The sequence below is a fragment of the Triturus cristatus genome, chromosome 9 (genome assembly GCF_964204655.1).
Source record: "Triturus cristatus chromosome 9, aTriCri1.1, whole genome shotgun sequence".
Taxonomy (NCBI): Eukaryota; Metazoa; Chordata; class Amphibia; order Caudata; family Salamandridae; genus Triturus; species Triturus cristatus.
The window spans coordinates 169,782,177-169,805,575 of NC_140592.1; the positions used below are offsets into that span (position 1 = coordinate 169,782,177).

General features: G+C 43.7%; 1 protein-coding gene across 1 annotated transcript in view; it reads right to left on the minus strand.

Moving 5' to 3' along the window:
- DENND6A (DENN domain containing 6A) overlaps positions 1-23,131 on the minus strand; it is a 252,677-nt gene extending 229,546 nt beyond the window's left edge. The window contains exon 1 of the mRNA XM_085624672.1: positions 22,828-23,131. Coding sequence (XP_085480798.1) covers positions 22,828-23,019 — 192 coding nt within the window. The 5' untranslated portion in view covers positions 23,020-23,131. The remainder of the gene's footprint in view (positions 1-22,827) is intronic.
- Positions 23,132-23,399: the final 268 nt, after the last annotated feature.

The following is a 23,399-nucleotide window of genomic DNA, read 5'->3' on the forward strand; positions in this document are numbered from 1 at the left end:
GAGTGAGGATTTTATCCTGAGGTAGATAAATATGTACCACGTCACATGCATCATATTTTGCAATGTTGATTTTAAATAATGGAGGTTGTTGCATGCTATCCGTATGCTTTTATGTAACATGATGGATCGCTGAGACACTAAGGGGCCGATTATGATGTAGTCAGGAAAGGGTCCGAACGAGATTTGCATTCTGCAGATCGGATTCGGGACGTATGTTCCCAACCAAATCTATCACCTTTCCAGACGACCGATTACGATGCAAAGAAGCCATCCGGGCAGTCTGAATCGGTTCCGAATGGGATTCAGGCAGCCCTAATCGTTTGGAGCTGAAGCGTACAGCCCAATGGAGATGGTTTCCAAACGAGCGATCACAATGACCGATTCGGACAGCCGTTCTGAATCGGTTTGGCCGAGATGAAACGGCTGTGGGAATCAGACTTTGAGGGCCCGTAGCAGGCTCCCCTTCACCCGTAGGACTCTGGATGGGGTCCGTGGGGGTACCCAAGGGACCCCTTTTCACAACCATGCACCATGGAGTGCCCGCCACAGGGTGCAAGGTTTAACCCACCCACCCCTTTTTTCAGTGTGAGCCTGTGTTCTTGTTCGAAACACAGGCTCCCATTAAAGTCAATAGGAGTCCGACCGAACAGAGTCCGTAACCATCCAGACACATCGTAATCGGTCAGTAGGACTCCCAAAATACGAATCATTCGGAAAGCATTCCTAAACCGATTCGGTGGGAATGCTTTCCTGACGACATGGTAATCGGCCCCTAAGACAAATCAGTATTACCACAAACTGCATTTTGCTTGTGGAAGCTAGTCTCAATGGAGCATGACTTTTGACTATTCAATTAAGGCTAAAACTCAAATCTTCATAGACCAAGAAATGTGTTCCTGTAGTCAATGGCGCTCTATCTCATCCGAGACATAACCCACTTTGTATTATAGGAGTCTAGTGCTTAGTTAAAGGAACTGATCTCGGAATTGTCACTTTTCTGATGAATCCGAATATGAAAATTCTGTTTTTTGGAAAGATGATCATAGGTAATAATGTCTAAATGCTAATTGGGAATAAGTTTGGTTGTATATTAGTAGATCATGCACCACTATGTCATGGGCACTAAATCAACTGCACTACCTCATGGGTCACTATATTGTCAAGGTAATGCTTAATGCATCATATTGCTACCTTGACCACCAACTGCATCACCCCTCCAATTAATTCATTTTTTTCTTGCTAATTATTTTTCTTTTACAGTGTAACTTTGTTATTGGTAATATAATTTCAGGGTATTTAAATCACTTACAATTGATTTTTCTAGTTAATTTGTTTTTCTTATACTTCCTCTACTTTACTGTAGAATGGACTATTTCCTCCCTAAGCTGCCTCTGCACCTAGGAGAGCGTTATCTGTTTTAGCATCTTCTTATTCAGACATAAAAGGTCCCATTGCCTCTTTTTGAATTCATTGTATAGGCACCCTGAGGAAGGTGATGCCCCAGAGGAAAGGGGCTCCACCGAAAACGCGCGTCGGCGCTCTGAATTAGTTCCCTCTTCTAATTGTTCTGAAAACTGATTGATTATATTCAAAAGCCCTTTATTGATTTGAGTATATGTTTGTTTGATTATATTCAGCTTAAAAAATGTTTCTTTAATTACATCATATTAACTGTCAAACCAATTTGTGAATTATTGTGTGTCCCAGTTGAGTGAATATCCTTACTGCGCACTGGTGCTTACGGAGAGGGGGCTTGATGCATATTATGCTGCTTTGGTATATATGTGATGTTTGTATTTGTGGTTTCGCGTGAGGATGTTTGGGCATGAAGGTGACTGTATTCTGCTAAATGCAAGTTGCACAATGGGATCTGTTCTTTCCTAAAACAATCTGTTAGGTCAGGATACACATTTATGAATGTATTAATGTATTTGTGTAGAAAAATAAAAAAAAACAATAAATCAGGTAATGACTACATTTGTTTGAATGATGTTAATATTTATGATGGTCTAGCCAGAGGGGTCAATGAAAGTATATGACGTTTAGCATATTGTAAATTAATAGAGGTAGAGTTCTTCTTTTGTGCATTTTGGTTATTTCCTCCCTAATAACATCATCTTTTCAAAATTATTTCTACATTTTCCCCACTTTTATAATGCATACTCAAATATTTCAAATTATTTTTTATCTAAACCTAATAACTGCCAAGTCCTTTATGTTTTTTGATAATTAAACACCATCTTTTTTCTTTTACATAACCTTGACCAAATTTAAAATGCTATCTTTTTTCGAAATAAAATTGCTATACAATATAAATAGCACAATACATTATTAATAATTTAAATCAATATTATTTTTAATACTTTATTATAGTTATTACATTTTGGTAAGCTACCACTCCAAACATTTTGATGATTTAAATAGGTTACCCCTAATATTATTATTTTAAAACATTAGCAGTACTAACTTATTAATTGTTTAAAACGTTTTCTTTATTGAAATGACAAATAGACAATATAATTAGCACACAACATTAATAGTAATGTTATTTAAATAAGTATAATATTTTGTGGGTAAAGCCCCAAACCTCTATTGTTATTGAATCTGATAAATGCAGTGTATTAAATCATAACATACTTAGTAAATGTTAATAGTAATTTGCCATATTGCATTTTATTTGGGGGGTGTCCCTAAACTCAATTAATTATATTTTAAATATTTAATAAATATATAAGTTTCAATTCAATTTTGTTTTTATATAATGAAGTTACATTGTTTTTCTTTTTATTCTTACCTATGCCAATGTAGTACCTAATGACAAGAGTTATAGTGTAGTGATGGTGTTATAGTAGCCCATCAATTGTGGTTGAGATTCAGTGCGCCAACAAATGCCAGCTCAAACCGTGCCATACTTTAGCACTAGGCAGCGTCATGTTTCTGTGTGAGAACCGACTGACCATAGGTCAGCGGTTCTGTACAACTCATTACGTTGTAACCGCATTTAGGGGCTGATTACGAGTCGGACTGAGTTGCCTCCGTCCAACATCGTCTCGGTCATGGGACTGACCAACACCTGGTCGGAGGTCCTGACTGAACCATTAGAATATGACCAAAAGGGTTCGGTTGCATTCCTACATTTTACAATGGGAGCATGCATTCTGGCCGTAAACCGGCCGGCATGCATGCTCTCATTGTAAAATGGGAGGTGCAGTTCATCCCTGCACCCGGTGGCAGGCACCTCAGAGGGTGCAGGGATCAACAGGGGGGCACCATAAGTGTCCCCTCAGCCTCAAACCAGAGGTCGTGCACCCAAGGGGGCCTCCAAATGAGAGTTCCAACAGCCTTTCTGTGTCGGAAAGGCCGGCACAGAAAGGTTGCAGAAACCCAACACCGTAATCCCAAGGGCAGACGGAGCCGCACTTGGGATTACAGGCCGCACTCCGACTGGCCAACGAGCTGGTCGGAAACAAGCCAGAATGACCAGTCTGATTCCTTTCCGACTGCCTCCATTGTTATGAGGCGGTCGGAAAGGATTCCGACCGGCATATTACGATGCGGTCGTAAAGGCTCAGTGGGGCAGTCGCAAAAGCCCATTTCTCTAAGGGAGCTTGTGCGCAGGGTGGAAACCGCCCACAGCACAAGCTCCCATTAGGAAATAGGAGTTTGTAACAATCCCTGCACTGTGTGGCAGGCAGCTCACACTGCCTGCTACACGGTGCAGGGTATTCAGGGGGGCACTATAGGTGCCCATCAGGGCCACAACTGTAGACCGCAGAGGAATGGAGGTTCGCTTTCCCACAGCCTTTCCATGTTGGAAAGGCCAGCATGGAAAAGCTGTCAGAAACCGTCATCATAATCCGGACAGCTGAAAGGCCATCCTTAAGGGATTATGAGTGTTTTCCGACTGGCCGACGGGCTTCTTGAGTCTGTCAGAACCAAGTCGGATTGACCGGCTGGTTTACACTCCGACCGTCGACATTGTAATTCGGCAGTCGGAATGTAAACTTACCATGTCGGTCGGTAAGCCTCCGATGAGCGGTCGGAGGCTTACTGACCGACAACCTAATTAGGCCCTTAGTGTCATACTCCCAAGTTGTACAAACGGTCCTCTTATTGCATGGTTTAGTACTTTGGGAGAACAGAGTTTGCAGTGTTCTTCATGTCTATACATAAAATGTGAAATATTGTTCACATTGAAACATTGTAATAACATTGCCAATACATGCCTGATGTCCTGCCCATCCTATTTAGAATGTATAGGCCTCTATATCACCATGCAGTGCAGTGCATTGTTCGACAGGACAGAAACAGTGCATTGAGAGGGGACAAACTATAGTATAATAGCTATTGACTAAAGATTACACATTTCTCTAGACTACCCCCACAGTCTAGAGACTGGCTGTAAGTTGGGGTCCTAGGAACATGATCTGCAGACTGAAGGTTGCATTACAGAAGGTGCCGATCAGATATCAAAGGTTGAGGAAACCGTTATTTGTAAGCATATCAGAAAGGAACTCCAATCTTGGATTTACTGGTAAGCAATTTCTTCTCTCCTCCAGAACTATAATGTAGGAAAAGTTGGGGGAGGCTGTTAATCATTTACCTATGCTTGTTACCATTTCTGCAGATCAAGATTATGCAAGAAAAACTAGTAATTAGGGTGATAAACTGTTTTCATAAAATTTCCTTTGTTGCCATCTCGAAAAAACAATTTCACCCAAACACTTACCAATAAGGACACTGTGTATTTGTTAACATTTCATTAACTATGATATAGTTTATATACAGAGCTTTCAAGCTCACGAGGCAAATGTGATCTGCTAAAATAGAATTCTACATCCAACAGTTTGGTCTGGTCAGCCACCTCTTCCAGCTTCTGGCTCAGGTCCTGACAGGAGGCTTGGATCACCCGCTGGTTAGCCTCAGAGACTTCAAATCAGCTCTTCATCTCCGCCTTAAGGCCCAGCAAAATAGATACTGACTCAGGCGGAACGCAGCCAGATGACTCAGACCCATTTGGTACGTTGCTATACAGTGGGGAGGCTGCTTTCTCCTGGTGATACTCCCCCCATCACTCCTCTCTAGGGTAACAAGGGCCTCAAATCTGTTGCTAGTACTAAACTGTGGGACGCACTGGGCAGTGCCGATTGCATCTATACCGTGCTATTGGCTCCTAAGAAGCTTTGGGGGGACTCAATGCCTTGGCTCCTTCTCCCCCAGCCTCTGCTGGTAGGTCCCACTCTAAAGACATGACTCTAAAAAAGGATTTTGAGGATGGGGTCACTTTGATCTGGGTTGCTGTTTTTTTCCTGCCCCTTCCCCCAGCTCCTGCCTATTAACTGGGCTCTGTTGATGACTTTTTAGGTTTAAGGCTCAAGGCCCTAGTACCCTTCCCAGCACCTGTGCCTGCGGGATTTGTACTGGTTTCAGGGATTGCTTTTAAGTAGTTTACTGCAGGAAAATCTCCAGACCTTACCTCCAGAGGGGATGCAGAGAGGGGTTGCGGAGGCCGAGTGCAGAATAAGTATCTTGAGCAATGTTTCAAATTATTGTACCAACCTTCTTCCATAGAAGCAGCTCCTAGGCTTCTCCAAGACCCTTTTTCCATCTACATTCTGCTGCTGCTGACAAATGAACCCCAAGGTCAGGGGGATCTCGGTCTCCGGGATGTTCTCCCAGGCTGTTACACTTCCAGCTGGGAATCCAAGCAAGGGTTGCCAGCAGCAGAGAGAGCGCTCCGGGGGTTGAGTGCACTTTATGTTGAGGACTGTCATAGCTAAAATACACGGGAAGATTACAGCTTTTATCTGGGCCTCTGGAACAGCTAGGCTTCCTCGGAAAAAATTAAGGCGAAGATTGCAAAAAGAGGGCCTTGCATTGCCAGATTTGCACCTCTATTGTGATGCTTTCCAATTCAAGAATTGAAGGGTGCTCCTGGGAACACCGGACAATTCAACTTGGGGCAGTATATTAACCGAAGTGACTAAGGAGCTGGGTTTTTATTGGTTTCCTTAATAAATATGGGGCCACAAAATACTTTTAAAAAGTCTGATTATAAGTCTTGAAGGCCGCACTCAGTGTTTGGTACAGAGTCAGGAAGACCCTGGGTATTAATTATTACTACAACATTTTACCTATCTGGAACTCCCAGGGCACCCCAAAGTGTCTCTTAAGACAGCTTGAGCTACCCTTTAAGGAATGCTGGAGTAACAACTTGGGGGGAAATATTAACAGTACAGGGGTTACTACCCTGGGAGGGATTTAAGATTGGGACTAGTGGGCTTCTATCCAGATTTAAATATTTGAAGCTCTCTTCCTGGTACGGTAGCAGGAAAAAGTAGATCAGGGGCACTTGGGAAATTGAGGTGGGATTGCAGGATGGGCGGTCTATGAAAAGAATAGGTCTCCATATGGCATTGGAAGCTTTTGGATGCAGACAACGTGAATCTGAAGGCCCCTCACTAAGTGTGGGAAGAGATGATGCCCGAGTCGGTGTCATCACACCTGTGGCACGTATCCTTAAAACTACTGCACCACACGATAAAGCCTGCAAATTTGAAAATGAATCATTTTTCCACCTTGATAGGATATTCTGGACCCCGCAAAGGAAAGCAAAATTTGCAAAAAAACATATAACAGGATGCAGACTCTGTGGTCTGCCTGAAGCGCACAAGGAGAACATGTTCTCCACCTGTCCATCAATTTCCTATTACTGGGAGACCGTGAGTAAAATCATCTCTGGGATCTTAGGAGTCACAATTAAGGTAAGCTCCTTGCTCGTCTTGTTATGTGTAGACAATGAAACCTATATTCTCTTGGACGGAACTTAGCAGTGTCTACTATTTATTTAATGCTCCGCTCTAGAAGGGAGATCTACAGAAATTGGATAAACCCAACTCCCCCTACCCAGAGGTGTGGCTGATGGCTTGTTGCCAGACATGTAGGTTAGACCTAGACAGCACTCCAGGTATGGTTGATACGATCTGGGCCAGATTTTTTAGATGAAAAGGCATGTCGGTTTAGTAAGACCAAGCAGTCCTATGATTACACCAACGTACCAAAGCATTTGGGCTTTACAGCCTGTCCTAGCAAGTGGGGTCAAGTATATGCATCGGGTTGAATTGCCAGCTCCTATATTCTCCCACGATTCCCCAGGCTGCCTATCCCACAGGAACGGTTGGTCCAACGTACACTGACGAATTATGCACTACATACTTTTGGGGACCTCTTTCCCAACCAACAGGAGTTCTCCCGTACTGAAGAAGTGCAGTTCCACAACGCACCCTATATGGATCATTTTGTATTGCAACTGCTTCAGAGGGCGCTCAGGGCTCAGATTCAATCATACCCGTTTGCCCCTAATGAATTTACACCACTGACAATGGTGATCGCTAACATGGATGGGGATAGACTAATCTCTAAACTTGATCACACCTGTTTGGATCTTTTGCCTACCCGCGATACTAGACTTAGGGCTACATGGGAGACCGATCTGGGACACTCCACTCCTTGACTGATAAGGTTTGGTCCGCCTACTGCGCGCAGACATGCCTTGCTTCCTTTAATCATCGCCATAAGATGATACACTATAACTTCCTGCATTGGACTTATGCTACACCCGCCAAACTAGCCCGTTTGGACACCCCCCCAATTATCCGCGTGCCCAAAAATGACACGCCACAATAGCAGACTATGTACACATGAAATAAATTGGCATCGTACTGGAGAGAAGTCTTCTATAAGATTGCTCTTATGACACACACCCCCCCCCCCCCATCATAACTAGCCTCATGTATAATGCAGGAGGATTCTCAGTATCACAGCAACATTACCATCTTCTGCATAATAACTCTGTATGAGTGACAACTCTCTATCGTCATGCTTGCCTGATATGCCCATAGTACACTTCTAGGTAGAACCCCAGAGGGTACTTTTTGGGTATATAAGCACTACATCTTCGCTGGACAGAGAAGAGGAGAAAAAGACTTCCATGCTGACATGCTGACGTGAGACGCTGAGGTTCCTGCATGCAGACACTTCAGCACGCAGTGGTCTGACATCAGTCGCGGGTGTCCTTCTTGAGACCAAGACGGGGTCCTTCGCTCTCCCACATCAGGTAATGGGTTGGCTATATCCTAAGTGGATTCTTAGCTATACACCTACATACATGCTAGGCACACTTAGGTACATCTAATTAGGGCTTGCATCGTAGGGGTAGGCATTTTTACTGTTATGTATCTATATGTCTGTATATATTCATTGTTTAGGCATTACGGTAAAATTCTGCCTTTTCTTTACTCTGTTGATGCTAATAAACGTATATATCTGTTTCTGTCTTATGGTGGTCGCAGCACACATATTTTACACTAGAAGGATGCTGGATCAATAAATGCTTATTGAAAACGACCCCATCGTTTATTCTGTGTACCTCTCTGAGACAAAGTGAACACGAGTGACTGAGCGAAAAGTACTGTACTGTTTCCACGATCCCTGAGGGGTCAGAGTTGTCATGTGCGATAGTTGCCAGAAACTGTTCGCTCCTTGGTAAGAGAGGCTCGTAGTGGCACTGTGAGCTAGCTGGTCTACTGATCGACATATGCTTTGGGGGTGGCTGGAATGAGTCTGGACGCCAAACCCCTTAGTTTATGTTGTCTAAACGCGCAGATCCTATATAGATTTGTAGGAACTACACGACCAAAGGTAAATTGGGCTAACACAATAAGGATTATCTAGGCTGAATGACAAAAAGCAAGCCAATAACCGACAATAAGGTTTTCTAGGATAAATTATAAAGAACAGTCCTTTCTATATTGTCTGCATTCTTAGTAGGGAAAAATGTAATAGCCTTTACAACAGGCACACTCTGATTGATTGCCTCTGAATGGCTTGATAGTGCTTCTAACCTCCCCTGTCTCTCTGGATTGATATGGCCTCCTTTCCCCTATTTCTAGGCGCGTACCCAGAAAATGGATAGTGCTAGAATGTTGCAGAGGCAGATTGTCTTTGTTGAGTATCAGACTTAATCTCTTGTATAGCTGGGTACATGCTGCTACTTGTAGCTTCTCTGGATGTGCTTTTGTCTAACCGGTCATCGAGGTATGGAAATATCTGACGACCCAAGCATCCAAGGGGTGCTGCCACTAGTGCCATGCATGTATTTTATTAATATCCTTCAAGCTGATTTGGAAGCCAAAAAGGGAGCACTCTGAATTGGTAACGGCGATCAACCACCACAACTTTTAAAAAATGTCTGATGTTTGCAGTGAATTAGCATATGGAAACAGGAACCTTGGAGTTTTAAGGATCCCATAAATTCTCCCTCCATTAGAATCTGAAGTTTCTGCAGACTAACCAATGGCCATATCAAGTATATGATTTTGAACTTCTGGCCTGAAAGGAGCACTCTGAGCAAGTCTTCTCTAGTAAGAACAGCTAGTACTCAGAATTCGAGGTTTGGTCAAAGCCCGCGCACCCCTTCGTGGAGAATTGCCTTAGCTTCCTAGTTCTTGTCGTCTGGTAAAAGACTGATGAAGGGATAACGCTAGGGTGTCATCTTCTACTCTGTATTCTTTAATACAATCTTAGAATCACCTTGCCTATTGCAGCTGAAGTTTGCATCACTTTTAATTCCTCAAACCAGAGGTGATCTATAATTGTTATGGGCTTTCCTACACTTCTGACCATTTCTTGAAAGTTGTATATGAAGCATTGGTAGCTCAAATTTCTAGAATATCTAATCAATGTCCCATAGTGAATTCACAGAGTGATAGCTTGTTTGGTTTCACCACAGAGGTCTGGTAGTTTCCGGAAGTTCCACTTCCTCCACATCATCTGAAAATAATCCTCATCCAATGTATCATTATGAATTGGCCCTGGTGAGGTCGTGATAACATCATTGCAAAATCTGAAATGGCATTATTGATGACAACACTGAGGATGGAGGGGAGCGGGTTTTTTTAAACACTTTATTGGTAGCTGGAATGACATTGCACTGAAATAACTGTAATATACACTGCTTTTTAGGTCTCGCCTGACCCAGCGCATGCGCTGGTCTGGCAAGACTTTTTGAGAGGGCTCCAAAAAGTGCTACCAGGCCAGCCTAGAGCTACAGTGCATGTGCGCGGGCGTGCGCGCCGCGATTACTTTCGCGGCCGCATGGTCGCTTTGATGTTTGATCGTGATCACTTTCACGGCCGCACAGCCGCTTGGCATAGCCATAAGGTCTCGCTTTTAGGACCTTATAAGTATTTAGTTATGCAACTGTTGCATGGCTAAACACTTATAAGGTCCCAAAGGCGAGACCTATTGGCTATGCCAATGCTTGTTTCCTTTTTGATGTCCTTCTCATTGTATACAAGACAAGATAGCATGTTAATCAAACAATTCAATTGCAGTTAATTGGTGGACATAAATCTGCCCCTGTGACCATAACTTGGATGTTCACAACTAGAAATGCATTTGTACACCCGGAGTAGCTGCATGTAGTACGTTTCAATTATAAACCTTAACATTTTAACTTTTAGAACAACCCCCCCACCCTCCTAGTCTGCCATTTCTAGTATGTTTTTGGCCGGTTAGTATTATCTACATATCAGTGTTTGCTCTATACTGCTTTTGTATAATGGAATCGTGACTATTGTGTGGGGCTGTTAGGTGCAGGTACGAAGTCTAGCTGTTTAAAGTTTTCCATCATGATGTCCCAGTCCATAGAAATAGGGTGTTTCTGTAAACCCCTTTCCTCTTCCCTTCTAATTGCCGCACTTTCGGCACTGCCCCATTGTATCACATCTTCCTGCCATATAGTCAGTAATGGACTTCTAGAAGATTTCCACCTCGTGGTAATTAGCATATGGCTAAGTCAAAAGGCTGTCACTTTAAACTCTAAAACAGTTCTAGTTGGCTGAATAAAAGTACAGAGGCCAAGGTAGAGCAAGTTCACATAATTTAAGCGCAAATTCGGTCATTGCCACTGCCGAAGGCCTTTGAACCACCCAGGAGGAAGGTCGAAAGGAGCTGCATACACCAAGGACAGACCAAAGCAAGCAGTGACGTTGCAGCTACCCGAGGAATTAAAGCGACTATTGGACGGCCATTTTCGTTTTAATTTGGACCTAAACTGGAGAAGGATAAAAAGCTTTTTACAGTCAACATTTTTAGCACATAAGAGGGGCTTCTTAGAGCTGGTACCCTAACACTATGGTAAAGGTGGTTCAAAATTAACATTTCCGCTCTATGCAAGCCAGATTAGATTGAATAGGGATGCTTTAAAAAAAAAAGAGGTTAGCATTGGCTTTAATGGAGGCAATAGGGCTTCCTATGCGGTCGCATAATTCTTGCATCTAACAAGGTACACCTCAGAGTCTAATAGCGAACAATGAAAACAGCTGGCGGCTTTCTAGATACAACGCACATTACATGAATAAGAATGGGGTTTATTTGGAACCTGACGGTGTAAATAAATCAAATACTAATACTGCAAATATTGAAGATGAACACTAAAGGATGTAATATGCCAACGAAACGCTGATGTAAGGCATTAAAACGTAATAGGTGCGATGTTGTTATGATAGGTTTATAAAAGAAAGCAAAAAGTACAACATATTAAAAAAAAACTTAGGCTCGTTCTAGCCAAAGCAAACATCCGGTCTCCTAGAAGAAACATCCGAGTTTTCACAAACCGTGTACAGCAGGCCAATCTTGGCAGAGGGTCACTAGCACCGCCAGCAGACATGCGACGCGTGGAATTCGCCGAGGAATGCACTGTAGGAACACTGAACAAGTTTATCACGAGTTTTGATTTCACTCACCATGTAATAAGCTGTTCATTTTTCAGAACTTTTTTTTGTGCCACTGATGGCGTTTTACAATGACAGGTGACAAGAATCAACATCGGTCATTTCTGCACATCTTAAAACGTCACTAACGGTGCTTTGACAAAAACCAGAAATGCTCTGCATAGCGACCACGTTGTAAAATGCAAGTGTAGGTCATTCCGTAAGGTGGTCTCCCTGCTCATAAAGGAACACCCGCGTGGAACGCACAGCCTTTACTGCTGCAGCTGCAATATGCTACCGGTGGCAGAAAGGCGCCTCGCAACGCGCTAAAAGCCAAAGAATGTGTGTAATCCTTCGAGGGGCGCGCAGAAGAAACAAGACTACTGGTGGCGAAAGGGAAGAAAGGGGTGTGTGCATTCCAGATCGCCAGGGCAGGGTCACATTTCCCTCTAGTCAGCAGGGGTAAAGCTCTTAGCACCAAAGGCAGAATTCTACAGAGGATGCTATTTTTAGATTCCAATAAGCTAGCACGGTAAGCAGAATTTTAGCTTTGCACTACCAACATCCTATAACTATCTCATCTTCAGTTAAATGTATCTATTTTTCAGTGTTAAAAAATATGGGCACGCTGATATTTGAAAAAGTCTTGAATAAATAAGTAATGGAGCAAAACTAGCATGTCCAATTTGTGACGTGACAGCGCGGAATATACATTTCTTTTTAATAAATTGAACGCAGTAAAATTTGTCTATTTCGTGAGGGCAGAAAATAAAAGCATTAATGTGCTACAATTTGACACAGTAAACTGAAGGTAGTCTTGTTTTTTTTTAGGCCTTGCCTAGACAGAGTTTAAATTGTCTAGTTAGAATCATGTAATAAAAAATATATACATGTACACGCACCTAGTGTGGTTTTGGGTCAGCCAATGGTTAGCTACAACTGTCACTTACATAATGCTTCACTCACCTCAGCATAGAGCAATGAGTCAGCCCTCTTTAGCCACTGACTCTTGCACTGCGAGTGACGGCATTTCGCCTGCCCAGTTGTGCACATCTGCCTAAAAAGAAGTGGGCATCCAACGCCTACTCTGAGCTTCTTAATAAAATGTAATGTTTAATATATAATAATGGCGCTATAATGCAACAGGCACATACCGATTTTCTTAACACCGAAAGCCATCCAAACCTTTCGATATTATTCTCAGTTTTAACACCGCGCAGGATTATTCCAGGCATTATAACTCTAAGGTTTCTACACACGTTTCCACAGCTTTAGCAAGTAGGAGAGAGAAAAGAGGGCATATTTCCACAACCAGTTAAGCACCCATACCTATTATTTTCCCCAAAGAAAAAATGGTACAACTCTTGACCACACTAACCAGGTTCCCTTTCTAGGTATAATTATGCCACAAAATCACTTAATTACCCTAAAAGGAAAGTCTTAAATAGGTCCATTTCCAATAAGGCCTAGAGGAATTGGAAACCATGGAAAATCTCCCAAACCCACCTCAAAAAAGAGCAACTCTCCCTTACTAACCTTCTTTAAAGATCCCCATTTGCAAGCATTGACATCAATAGTTTGTGATTTTCATATTGAAAAGTGTCAGACACTCTTCGGGGGTGAGGGGGGGGGGGGGCTTAGGGTAGACAGGGGGTACTAGGCCTCTAAGATGGTGGTTGAGGTAATTTAATACAGGTGTCCTGGGACCCGCCCGACAATAGTTATGAAAACTGGGCCATGTACAACCCTTACGCAAATGACTCTCTGGGGAGCAGGGGCAAGAAGTCACAGGCTTCTCATGGAGGTAGAGTGGGTGGGTGCCCAAGCTCCGCACTCAACAATCAACCAACAGTCACAATACCAAATGTCCAGCCCAATGCCCTTCTGTTTAGAAAAATAAGGCAGCACAAAGCACTACAAAATACTATATAATCCAACATATTCCACCAGGCAGTCTCCCCGGGTGCAATCCTCCCCTTAGTGGTACTCCTCTGATCCTTCTTGCTAACCCTTCCTGGGTGACTTCTCTAGTTGCCCCTCACCTTTTGGTAGATAGGTAAAAATATGAATCAGGCGTAGTCCTTTTCCTCACAGGGAAATGCACACTCCGCTCACAATTGTTCTGACCCACTTTGTGGTACAGTAGGCAGGTGACTGACAGTCACCTCCTCCTTTCGAGGAGTTCTGGCAGCCTCTCTGTCCTCCTGTGCTCAGGGGCCCAGTGAACGAGGATATCCCAAGATCGCAGGGTGGGCCAGACATGGGCCACATCTCTCCGCACACCTGCCCGGTTTAGTTCTGCCATGCAGTGACTGTCACAGGTGCGGTACTAGTTGCAGCAGTCTCTTTGAACAGCAGGAGTGTTGTGGGCCCTGCCTGGGGAGAGAACAGTAGAAGCATCCATGTTCTGGCCGATGCAAAGATCCCAGCAGGAGCAGCTCCATCTTTGCTGATGGCTGTTTTAGCCCTGATTGGGCCAAGCGAAGATTATGGCAGGTGCAGTCCCGACGAGGCAAAAGCAATTAGAAGCCCTGATCATGCTTAACAATGATCAGGACAGATGAGTATAGGGACAGCAATTGTAACATTTACCACCCAGCACCAGTGATGAAAGATCTGGTAGATCCTGTTGGACAGACCCCACCCCAGGGATATACAACCCTTTCCTCTCTCAGCAGGTAGACAGGCAGGCTACTACGCATGTCAGGTAGATCACCAAATCCTGCAGTGCAGATTAAAGTAATTTCCCCTCACCTCTGAGAGACTGGCTGCCAAGCACACACTAGCCTTGGTTCCCCAGCATTCCTTTAAGTACTCTGTAGAGCGCACTCTTCCTTGGTCATGAAGAATGTAACCCTATACCATTACTGGGCAGCCCACTTATCCGCGATCAACCAAGGGACGTATGGAGACGGTAACGATCCAGCCTACGGTATGGACAGATGGTTGCTCCCAGGGGGGAACTATGAAATAGCTCTTTATTCAAGACGCGGTATTCGTCGACTCACGGGACCTACACTCCACTCGGTACAGATCTGGCGCATCGCTCAGAAGAAGCTCGGTTGGTCGGGAGTCCTCACGCTGGCCACGCCACTCTGGGCCTCTGAAATATTGGGCAACCTGGGGCGCACCAAGGGGTTCCGCAACTGGGACTTGATCGGCATCTCCCAAATTAAGGACATCTGGGGCCCTACGGGGGTCCGCACGTTTGCCCAAATGCGAGACGCGTATGAGCTGGCGCAAACCGAATACTTTAGATATTTGCAGGTGCGTCACTCCCTACAGGCCAATATCCCACCTGAGACCAAACTGCCACAAGCCTCCCCGCTTGAAGATAGATTGCTTGATGGGCACCTCACGGAGCACGCCATATCCCTCACTTACAAAAAAACTAATCAATAACCCCCCCGATACGCTCATTCCCCTTAGAGAAAAATGGGTTGCCGAAGGGCTGGAGATAGATGACGAGGTGTGGCTATACGCCCTGGCTTCCCCCCGCGAGGTCGCGATATCAGCCCGACTGCGACTTATCCAACTGAAGATCTTACACAGGGTCTACATCTCCTGCAAGAGACTCCACTCGATGGGGAGGGCAGACATGGTACTCTGTAGGAGGGGATGTGGTGGCACGGGTACCTTCTTCCATGTGTTGTGGGGCTGCCCCAAGATTCAGAGGTACTGGCGAAGGGTGGTGCGGTGCATGGAGGAGGTGTGGGAGGTGGAAATCCGCCCGGAGGCTAAGAGGTGCCTCCTCAATATATGGGAGCCAACAGACCTGCCACCGAAAGGGAGACTCTGGGTGACGCTCGGGCAGGTGGTAGCGAAGAGAAACATAGCCAGGCTCTGGGGAAGTCCTACTCCACCTAAGCTGTCAGATTGGAACACTGATATGGACTGGTGCATGCTGCAGGAAAAGACTGTTTACGTGGCTAGAGGGTGCCCACGTAAGTGGGTCGAAGTGTGGTCCAAGTGGAATGATTACAGGGGGGGCATTTGTGAGCCTCCTTCCGTCGCACAGGAGGACCCCGGGGATGGGCAAACTCCTGCTGCTCTTGTTGCTCCGAGTGCTCAGAGAAAGACGCGGAGATACACCACCGGGACGTGCAATACAGACGGGGCCCTGAGTGTTGACCGTAGTTTGGGGGGGGAGGGGGGAGTTTGACTGCTAGGTATCTTTGCGCCTGTTGGGGCACTATGCTCATGATGTATAGTGGTGTTAAAAAAGAAAGCGAGACCTACAACTTCCTCCTCTACAACAGGATACACTCGCATCCTTTAACGCCGCCGTACCCCCGGGTTGACGGCACAGGGCTGTGTGATCAGACTACCTGTAAGAGTATAACCTTCGCGGCCGGCCCGTAGGGTTGTAGGCTCTGAGCTGTGTACTGTGTAACTTTGAAATAAAGGTCTTTTAAAAAAAAAAAAAAAAAAAAAAAAAAAAAGAATGTAACCCTATACCAAAGTGGGTAGGCTTGGGTTGCAGTTTTATTATCATTTTCCAGACAGGGGATATGGAGCCACTATCTTAAATTTCAGAACTGTTCTGGGTTGGTTCTTCTTTTGAGTGTCTCCCTCAGGCAGCTCTTCAGACACAGCTTTTGTGGTGAATGATGCTTCTTACAACAGGTAGCACAACACAAGAAGGTTTATGATTTCTGCACCTTGCTGTCATAACTCACACCTGAAGCATTAATCAAGAACAGACAAAAGGTCATGCCTGACCTAGATCGTTACTCACCCCCATACAAAAGAACTTCAGTCTCAACCTCAACTTATACCATCCACCAATTGGCAGTGCTCAGGAAAACGAATCAGCAGCTCTTTGCTGTCCAAAAGGCATCATGGAATTTCTTAAAGAGGCACTATCTTCATTCTCCTCACTACCCGGGCCAGATTGGCCGTTGCGGGCACCGGGCATATACCTGGTAGGCTGCCAGGGAGGGGCACGGCTTTAGGCCCTGGGGGGCCGTTTTTGTTACCGGCGGCCAGCAATATCGGTCCCCTGTAACAAAAACCGCCGAAATCGGCAGTATCAAACAGCTCGACTGCACCCCCTTCTCACCCCAAGGAGGGTCGGCCAAGCTGTTTGCCAGGGCCGGTTTCGTTTCCCAGTCCGGCCCTGCTCACTACAGTGTCTGGATCTCCTCCCTCCAGCTGCAAAAAAGCAGGAAAACATTTCCACTTTCTGGGAGAACAGTCCTCACGCATCATCTTGAGCTATGCTAGGCCAGGGGCATCTAAAATGGATCCTACTGGCTTCACTACTCGGGCTCACCCACAAACACTTGCATACACATGAGAACTACACACAAGTGAAAAGTTCTGGTCATACTCTTACACTGGAATATTACATATGAGGCCAGCAGGCCTCTTTTCAGTGACAGATAAAAGGGTTTAGTCAGATTACTGATCACTCCAAAATACAGTATGGTGCAACCACATATTGAACGCTGTACCCCAGACAGGGACAGGCGTCTGACCATAATGATAGCTTGCTTGATGTGCCTCTCCATATCTCAAGACAAGTTCAGGACCTCAAAATGTTGGGCACACACAAAAGAAAGGGCAAGGATATATATCATCCCAAGATGGTGCACAGCAGTTTTAAGTAACTAAAGCATACAGTGGAATTCCAAGCAAAAAGAGCCAAGCAAGCGTTTTAATAGTAGCCCTAGCAAAAATAATGAAAACAAAATTAAAGAAGTGAGGCAAGAGGGAGGGTTTTGACTTTGTGGAACAAATGGGCAGTAATTTATTGTAGTCTATTGGGTTGTAAACAATAGGTCTCTTCAACAATATATAGTAAAAGTTGTCTGTAGGTAAAATCTAAAATACAGGGGCTCCAAAGAAGTTGACAAGTTATTTCAATACATGCCTTTTACAAGGGTTTCTGTTTATGTCCATGAGTATCTGTGGACGTGCTGTTTTGGTGTGCATAAATGCCAAAGTGGGCCCTCAATATGAGGTGAACGGATTTAAATGAGAGGGTGCCAGGGGCAGGATTTTAGGGTTCCAGCCAGTATCCCAGCACCTAAATCAGGCCATTACAAGTTTTAGTTGCTGGAATGGAGAATAATAAAAAGGACCCAAAAACACAGGATGAAAATATGCATATTGTCACAGTTCACAAATTGGGAGTCATCTAAGACTCAAAATTGCCTGTGAGACAGTCCTTGATTATGAGCTAATTGGACTATTGTAATGTTTAGTTTGTTGTTCTCATCTCCTATCTGCTTTGCAAGCCACAGTTCACCCACAATGTGGCCGCTACACTTGTATCAAATATCCCTAAAAGTATTAGTGTTTCAATGCATCTCAAGTCTTCATTGGCTTCCAGTTCACAAAAGCCTTGAAGGCATTCAATTTCTGTCATAAGACTATCTTTTCGGCTACACTTAAGAACTACTTATCTCTGAGGTTTTCTAGGTATTATCCACTCTGATTGCTTCCTTCTTCAGCTTCTCATTTGGTCAGTATTCCAGGGTATCATGAATCTCACCTTAGAGGAGTTGTGTCTACTGTAATCACTGCTCAAGTCTGGAACAGCCTTCCTCTTGTGGTCGGTCCCAAACCTAATAATCGCAGATTTCGTAAAATTGTAAAAACCCACCTTTCTCAATCTCTGTGCTTAGTAATTTACAGATTTCAGCGCCAGGATACCTACAGGTATTGGTGTGCTTTACAAAACCAAAAATCAAATCCAATCATTTTACCCCATGCTGATATCTAGCAGTTGCCCTGGATCACACAATAAATTCAAGCCAGAATTAGAACTCCCGCTTAAAGATTATTTAGTTAACCCATATTCTAGAGCTTTATTATGTGCTAATCATCAATCATTTTTTCAATTTGAAAAGGTATAATCACAATATTTAACAGACAATCGGAAGAGTTTACATGATTAATGGCATTTGCTAAGTGCTGTATATTGCCCATGGACACAAAATACATGGAGTCAAGAACAACTAAGGGTTAGGGTTTGGATATGTGCCGAAAACAGGCCAAGCCACTTTTCTCCATGTATTAATTTTAGCAAAATTGTAAGGCACTATTTACAGTGAAAACTAAGGAGTACGGGTACTGTCACATTAACGGCATAGCAGCGGTGTTAAGAGTTGCTTGCAAAAGAAACATTCAGAATTAAAAAAAAAAAAAAAACACATACAGTTAAGCCAAACAAGGAACCACTGACACTGGCTCAATTCAGCAACTGTAGAAACCGTTTATTTTTACTTGATCCAATCCAACTATACCACCGCATGCTCTTCAGACAGTATAGTGTGCCTGCTTCACTTACTCATCCTAACAGAACAATGGTTTACAGGACAGTGGTAGTGTACAGGTCATCGACTATAGTTGCAAATTAAGTCATCAAGTGTACTAAAACGCAGAATGGGTTCCCAAACGCACTAATTTACATATTAAAGTCCAACAACTAAATATGTATAATATTCAAGTAATAGACCAATCAAGGTTGTGGTAAGCGTACGGTTATTTGTCAAGCAGTGGAAAGAGAAAGCGTTCAGTGGTAGAGCAGTAAAAAAATATAGTGTAAAATAAGGCAGGAGCTGGATGACTATGTTTTTCATATACGTAAATTAAAAAGGTACAATTTCTCAATGTGATTTGGCAAAAAAATCAAAACACAAGAGGCATTCAAAGGCACATCATGATTTTTCCCTAGTAATGCGTTTTGACATCCGCATAAGGACAACCATGAGCAACATATCACATTATTTAAAACCTCATTCCAAAGTCACTCAAATCAGTGAGAAAATGAGGATTCCCGTAAACTGAGGAAAAATCATAATAAACACCCAGGTTCCTTAGTGAACCAGGGTTGCCCTGTATGCGTATAAAATTCACTTCTTCATTGCCATCTTATCTTTAATTATCTCTATTTCTTTGAAGAGACATTCATTCTCTTATTTGGAAGAAAACAAAACTTTGGTCTCATTCCTCATGTCAAATTATTGCCCCATTTCTTTTATGCCTTTCCATTCAACGATATTGGGAAGAATTGTTCACTCTCTTGCTTTCTGCAGACTAACAATATACTTTCATCCCCGCCCATTTTCAATCTGGCTGCATTAGTGGGCATGAGAAAGACACATTCCTAATCACCACCTCCGTTTTCATTCAATAATAACAAGTAAACATGTTGCTGCATTTGAATACTTAGATACGGTCCACTGCTTTTGACCCTGTTAATATGGTGACAACTTTCCCAACACTATTCTGGGCTCATTTTATTTTAAAGGGCGGGTCCTTCTGGATTTTGTAACATCAACTTCAACAGTTCATCCTATGGGTTTCTTTGTAGTTCGAAGTAAGTTTATTTTTACTCAACAAACCATTCCTCCCTTATATGAGATCTTATTTCGGTTTCAATTCAGCCTTTATTATTGATTACCCTCATCTGTAATCTCCTTCGCTGACTGAACTTTACGCAGGTCTTTCAGCTGTTAATATGCAACAGAGCTCTGAAGAACAACATTACCCCCTTACAACAATAAAACGAACATTTTTAAAAAGGTTTTCTGCACTGTTGTGCCCACCAACCCAGCTGGGTTTCGTTTTGATTCTTCTATTACTTTTAGTGAACAAATTGCAACTGCAGCTTTTAATTGTATAAAAGAACGCCCAAACTACCATTTTCCATATTTTTTTTAACTCTGCAAAACATTTCCTCCAAGCTTTTGTTAGATTACATTTTATTGTTGTTCCCTTTATGTTAGTAATCGTATATATGCTGAATTGCCTCAAAATAGTCAACCCTTGACTCACTTTCCACATATTCTGTGATCTCTTTTAATGCTCCCCAAGTTTCCCGTGTATCTTTACTTTCAGTTCTATCCCCTCTGCATTGTATTCACATGCATGCATTTTCATACTCTCAAGTTCACATGTATTTAATGCGCTTCTGCTATAAAAGTGTTTGGTGCACAGCATTCATGAAAAAAATGAACAATCGCAACACCACACAGAAGTCATAATAATGAAAACACAATATAACCAAAACAAGCATTTGCAATGCAATAGGTGTCACATTTGCGAGAGTTTAAGCTTTTGGCATTGTAAATGACAATGTCTTTTATGTATGTTTTAAAAATCAACACAGAAATAAAAAGGCATTGTCATTTACATTTACTATGCTAAACTCTTGCAAATGCGAGACCTATTGCATTGCAAATGCTTGTTCAATTATGGTTTTGTTTGATTAGTGTTAAAACTATCTTAAATTACATTGAACTATGTACCCTAATGTACAGAAAAGATTTGCATAGTTCAGGGAAAATGAAAATCTGGAACTTCGCAAAGCTTTGCCCATATCAGACAGGTCAACCTGTCCAATATCTGGAAAGCTTAGTGTCCTTCATGATGTGGTTGACAAAACTTGATCAGTGTGGATGAGAAATTCAGTCTCGCTGTACAAGTTTGCAGCGGCAAAATCTTAGCGGTCTAACTAAAAAGTGTGGGTGGGAAGAGTGGGCATATGGAGCAAAGATGACTGTGAGCGCTTCCTGCTCTGGGGTGTTGAAGCATCATTGAACAACGTGGAGAGTGCAGGAAAGAAAGAGGTGCAGTTTGGGGATTCACTGTGTTCCCTCTGTTACACCCATTACAGCAAAGAGAATGCAAAAGTATTAAAAAGACAGTTTAAAAAAAAATTGCACATTGAAGAGCTAGGAGGGTTCAGTTGAACAGCCAGGTCTTGAGTCCGTTCCTAAATTCCAACAGAGAGGATGAGGACCAAAGGTGAAGTGGGAGTTGTTCCATGACTTCACAGCGAAGTAGGATGAAGAGCATCCTCTACTGTTGCTTTGGCGGATGTAGAGAGTGTGAGCGTGGGAGGCAGAGCACAGGTGTCTAGAGGGTTGGTGGAAGTTCAGGCGGTAGTTGATGTATGCTGGGCTTTGTTGTGTAGGGTTGGATCAGCATCTTGAATTGACATCTCTTCTGAAATGGGAGCCAGTGGAGCTTCTTGAGGTGGGGCTGATGTGGGTTCGCTTAGGGAGGTCGAGGATGAGTCTGGCCGCTGAGTTCTGTACAGTATCCAGTCTCTTCAGGAGGAGCGAAAAGATTCCTATGTAGAGTGCGATGCCGTAGTCCTGCCAGCTGATGACTAGGGCTCGAGTGATGGTTCTCTGGTGTTGACGGAAAGCCATTTGAAGATCTTAAGAATCTTTTGATGAAATATATCTTTAAACTTCGTGAAATGCACTCTCCCGCCTCGTTTATTCAATTTTTCTCTGACTGAGAAATGTCTTGGAACATCATGGGAGAAATTAGAGCTTACTTGCTTCAATTTGGGACCAGTATTGATGACCTAACACGTTCAATGAGCACCAACAGTTAACAGCCCTTGCCTGTACATGCATCTTTCAAAAAGAACATTTTCAGATTTTACCGAGAGCTCACAGAATTTATTGACATGCAAAGTATGCATCAACGTAAGAAATAATAAAAGCCTGTCCGGTCCCAGCTACGATTTAACACACTTAATACATAATGCTAAATGTCAGCTACTAACGTTTTGGGGTCCAACGGAGAATCCAAACAATGGGTCTGCTTCTAATCCACAGAACAGTGGGCAAATAAATACCTTAAAACGGCTCTATTAAGAAGTATAGCGTGGATCTGTGACATATTTTAATGCTGAGTGAGTAGAGAGAATGGATAGGTGAGTAGCGAGACAGTAAAAAATATAGAGTTTAAGTAGAGCGAATGGAGGGAAGGGGAGCAAGAGGCAGTTAGTGAGAACAGATGTTAAGTGTAAAAAGCCCCGCACGGAATGAACCGATTGATACGGGAGGACGGTGGCAGCAAACCGTGAATTGAATGACGGAGTAGTGTGAAGAGTGAACTTGGTGACAGGGCACGTCGGGCTGGGAACGCACTTTGTGGGAGGCAGAGAGATAATGTTCTTGTCGCAAAAGGAATGGGAACAACACGGTGCTTAGCTACAGATTTATCAGATACCTGGAGTGGCGAGAGAGCTCCCCGACAAGGCGCACACTTAAAATACACAAACTCTCACAACATTACTCACCTCCACGGTTTGGCCCAGCTCCAGGTCGAAGCCCACCACACAGAGACTGTGCAGCCAGGCAGAGAAGCGATCCCAGGGCAGACAGTGCGAGTCTCCTTCGGAGGAAAGCAACTCTGACAGCCTTCGGGCCAGAGCCGGTGCCTGGCCCTCGGGGCTCCGCTCCCCCAACCCAGAAGTCCCCCGTAAGGACATCACGGAACAAAGATCTAGCAGAGTCAGCACCAGCAGGCAAGCATCCCACTAACAACACCGCCGGGGACCGGGAGCTCGGCGTCAGCAAACAGCGACTGTACCACGAACCAGCTGTGCTAAAAGTAGGACTACGACTGAAAGCGGCCACTTTAAGCTGCCATATTGGAAAGGCTCTGGTTCCTTTTAGTCGCGAACTCTGCTTACAATGAACTCAAGCTAACAGCTGTTGAACAGCTATAGATAAGAGTAACATATATTTCACACGCTGGCTCCAAATGAATTTTCATTGGATATGTCATATTTGCATAGATATCAGTTCTACATGGAAGAAGGGACTTTCGCCTACCCAGTCTATTGTTAGGGGAGAGCATAGCTGGCAA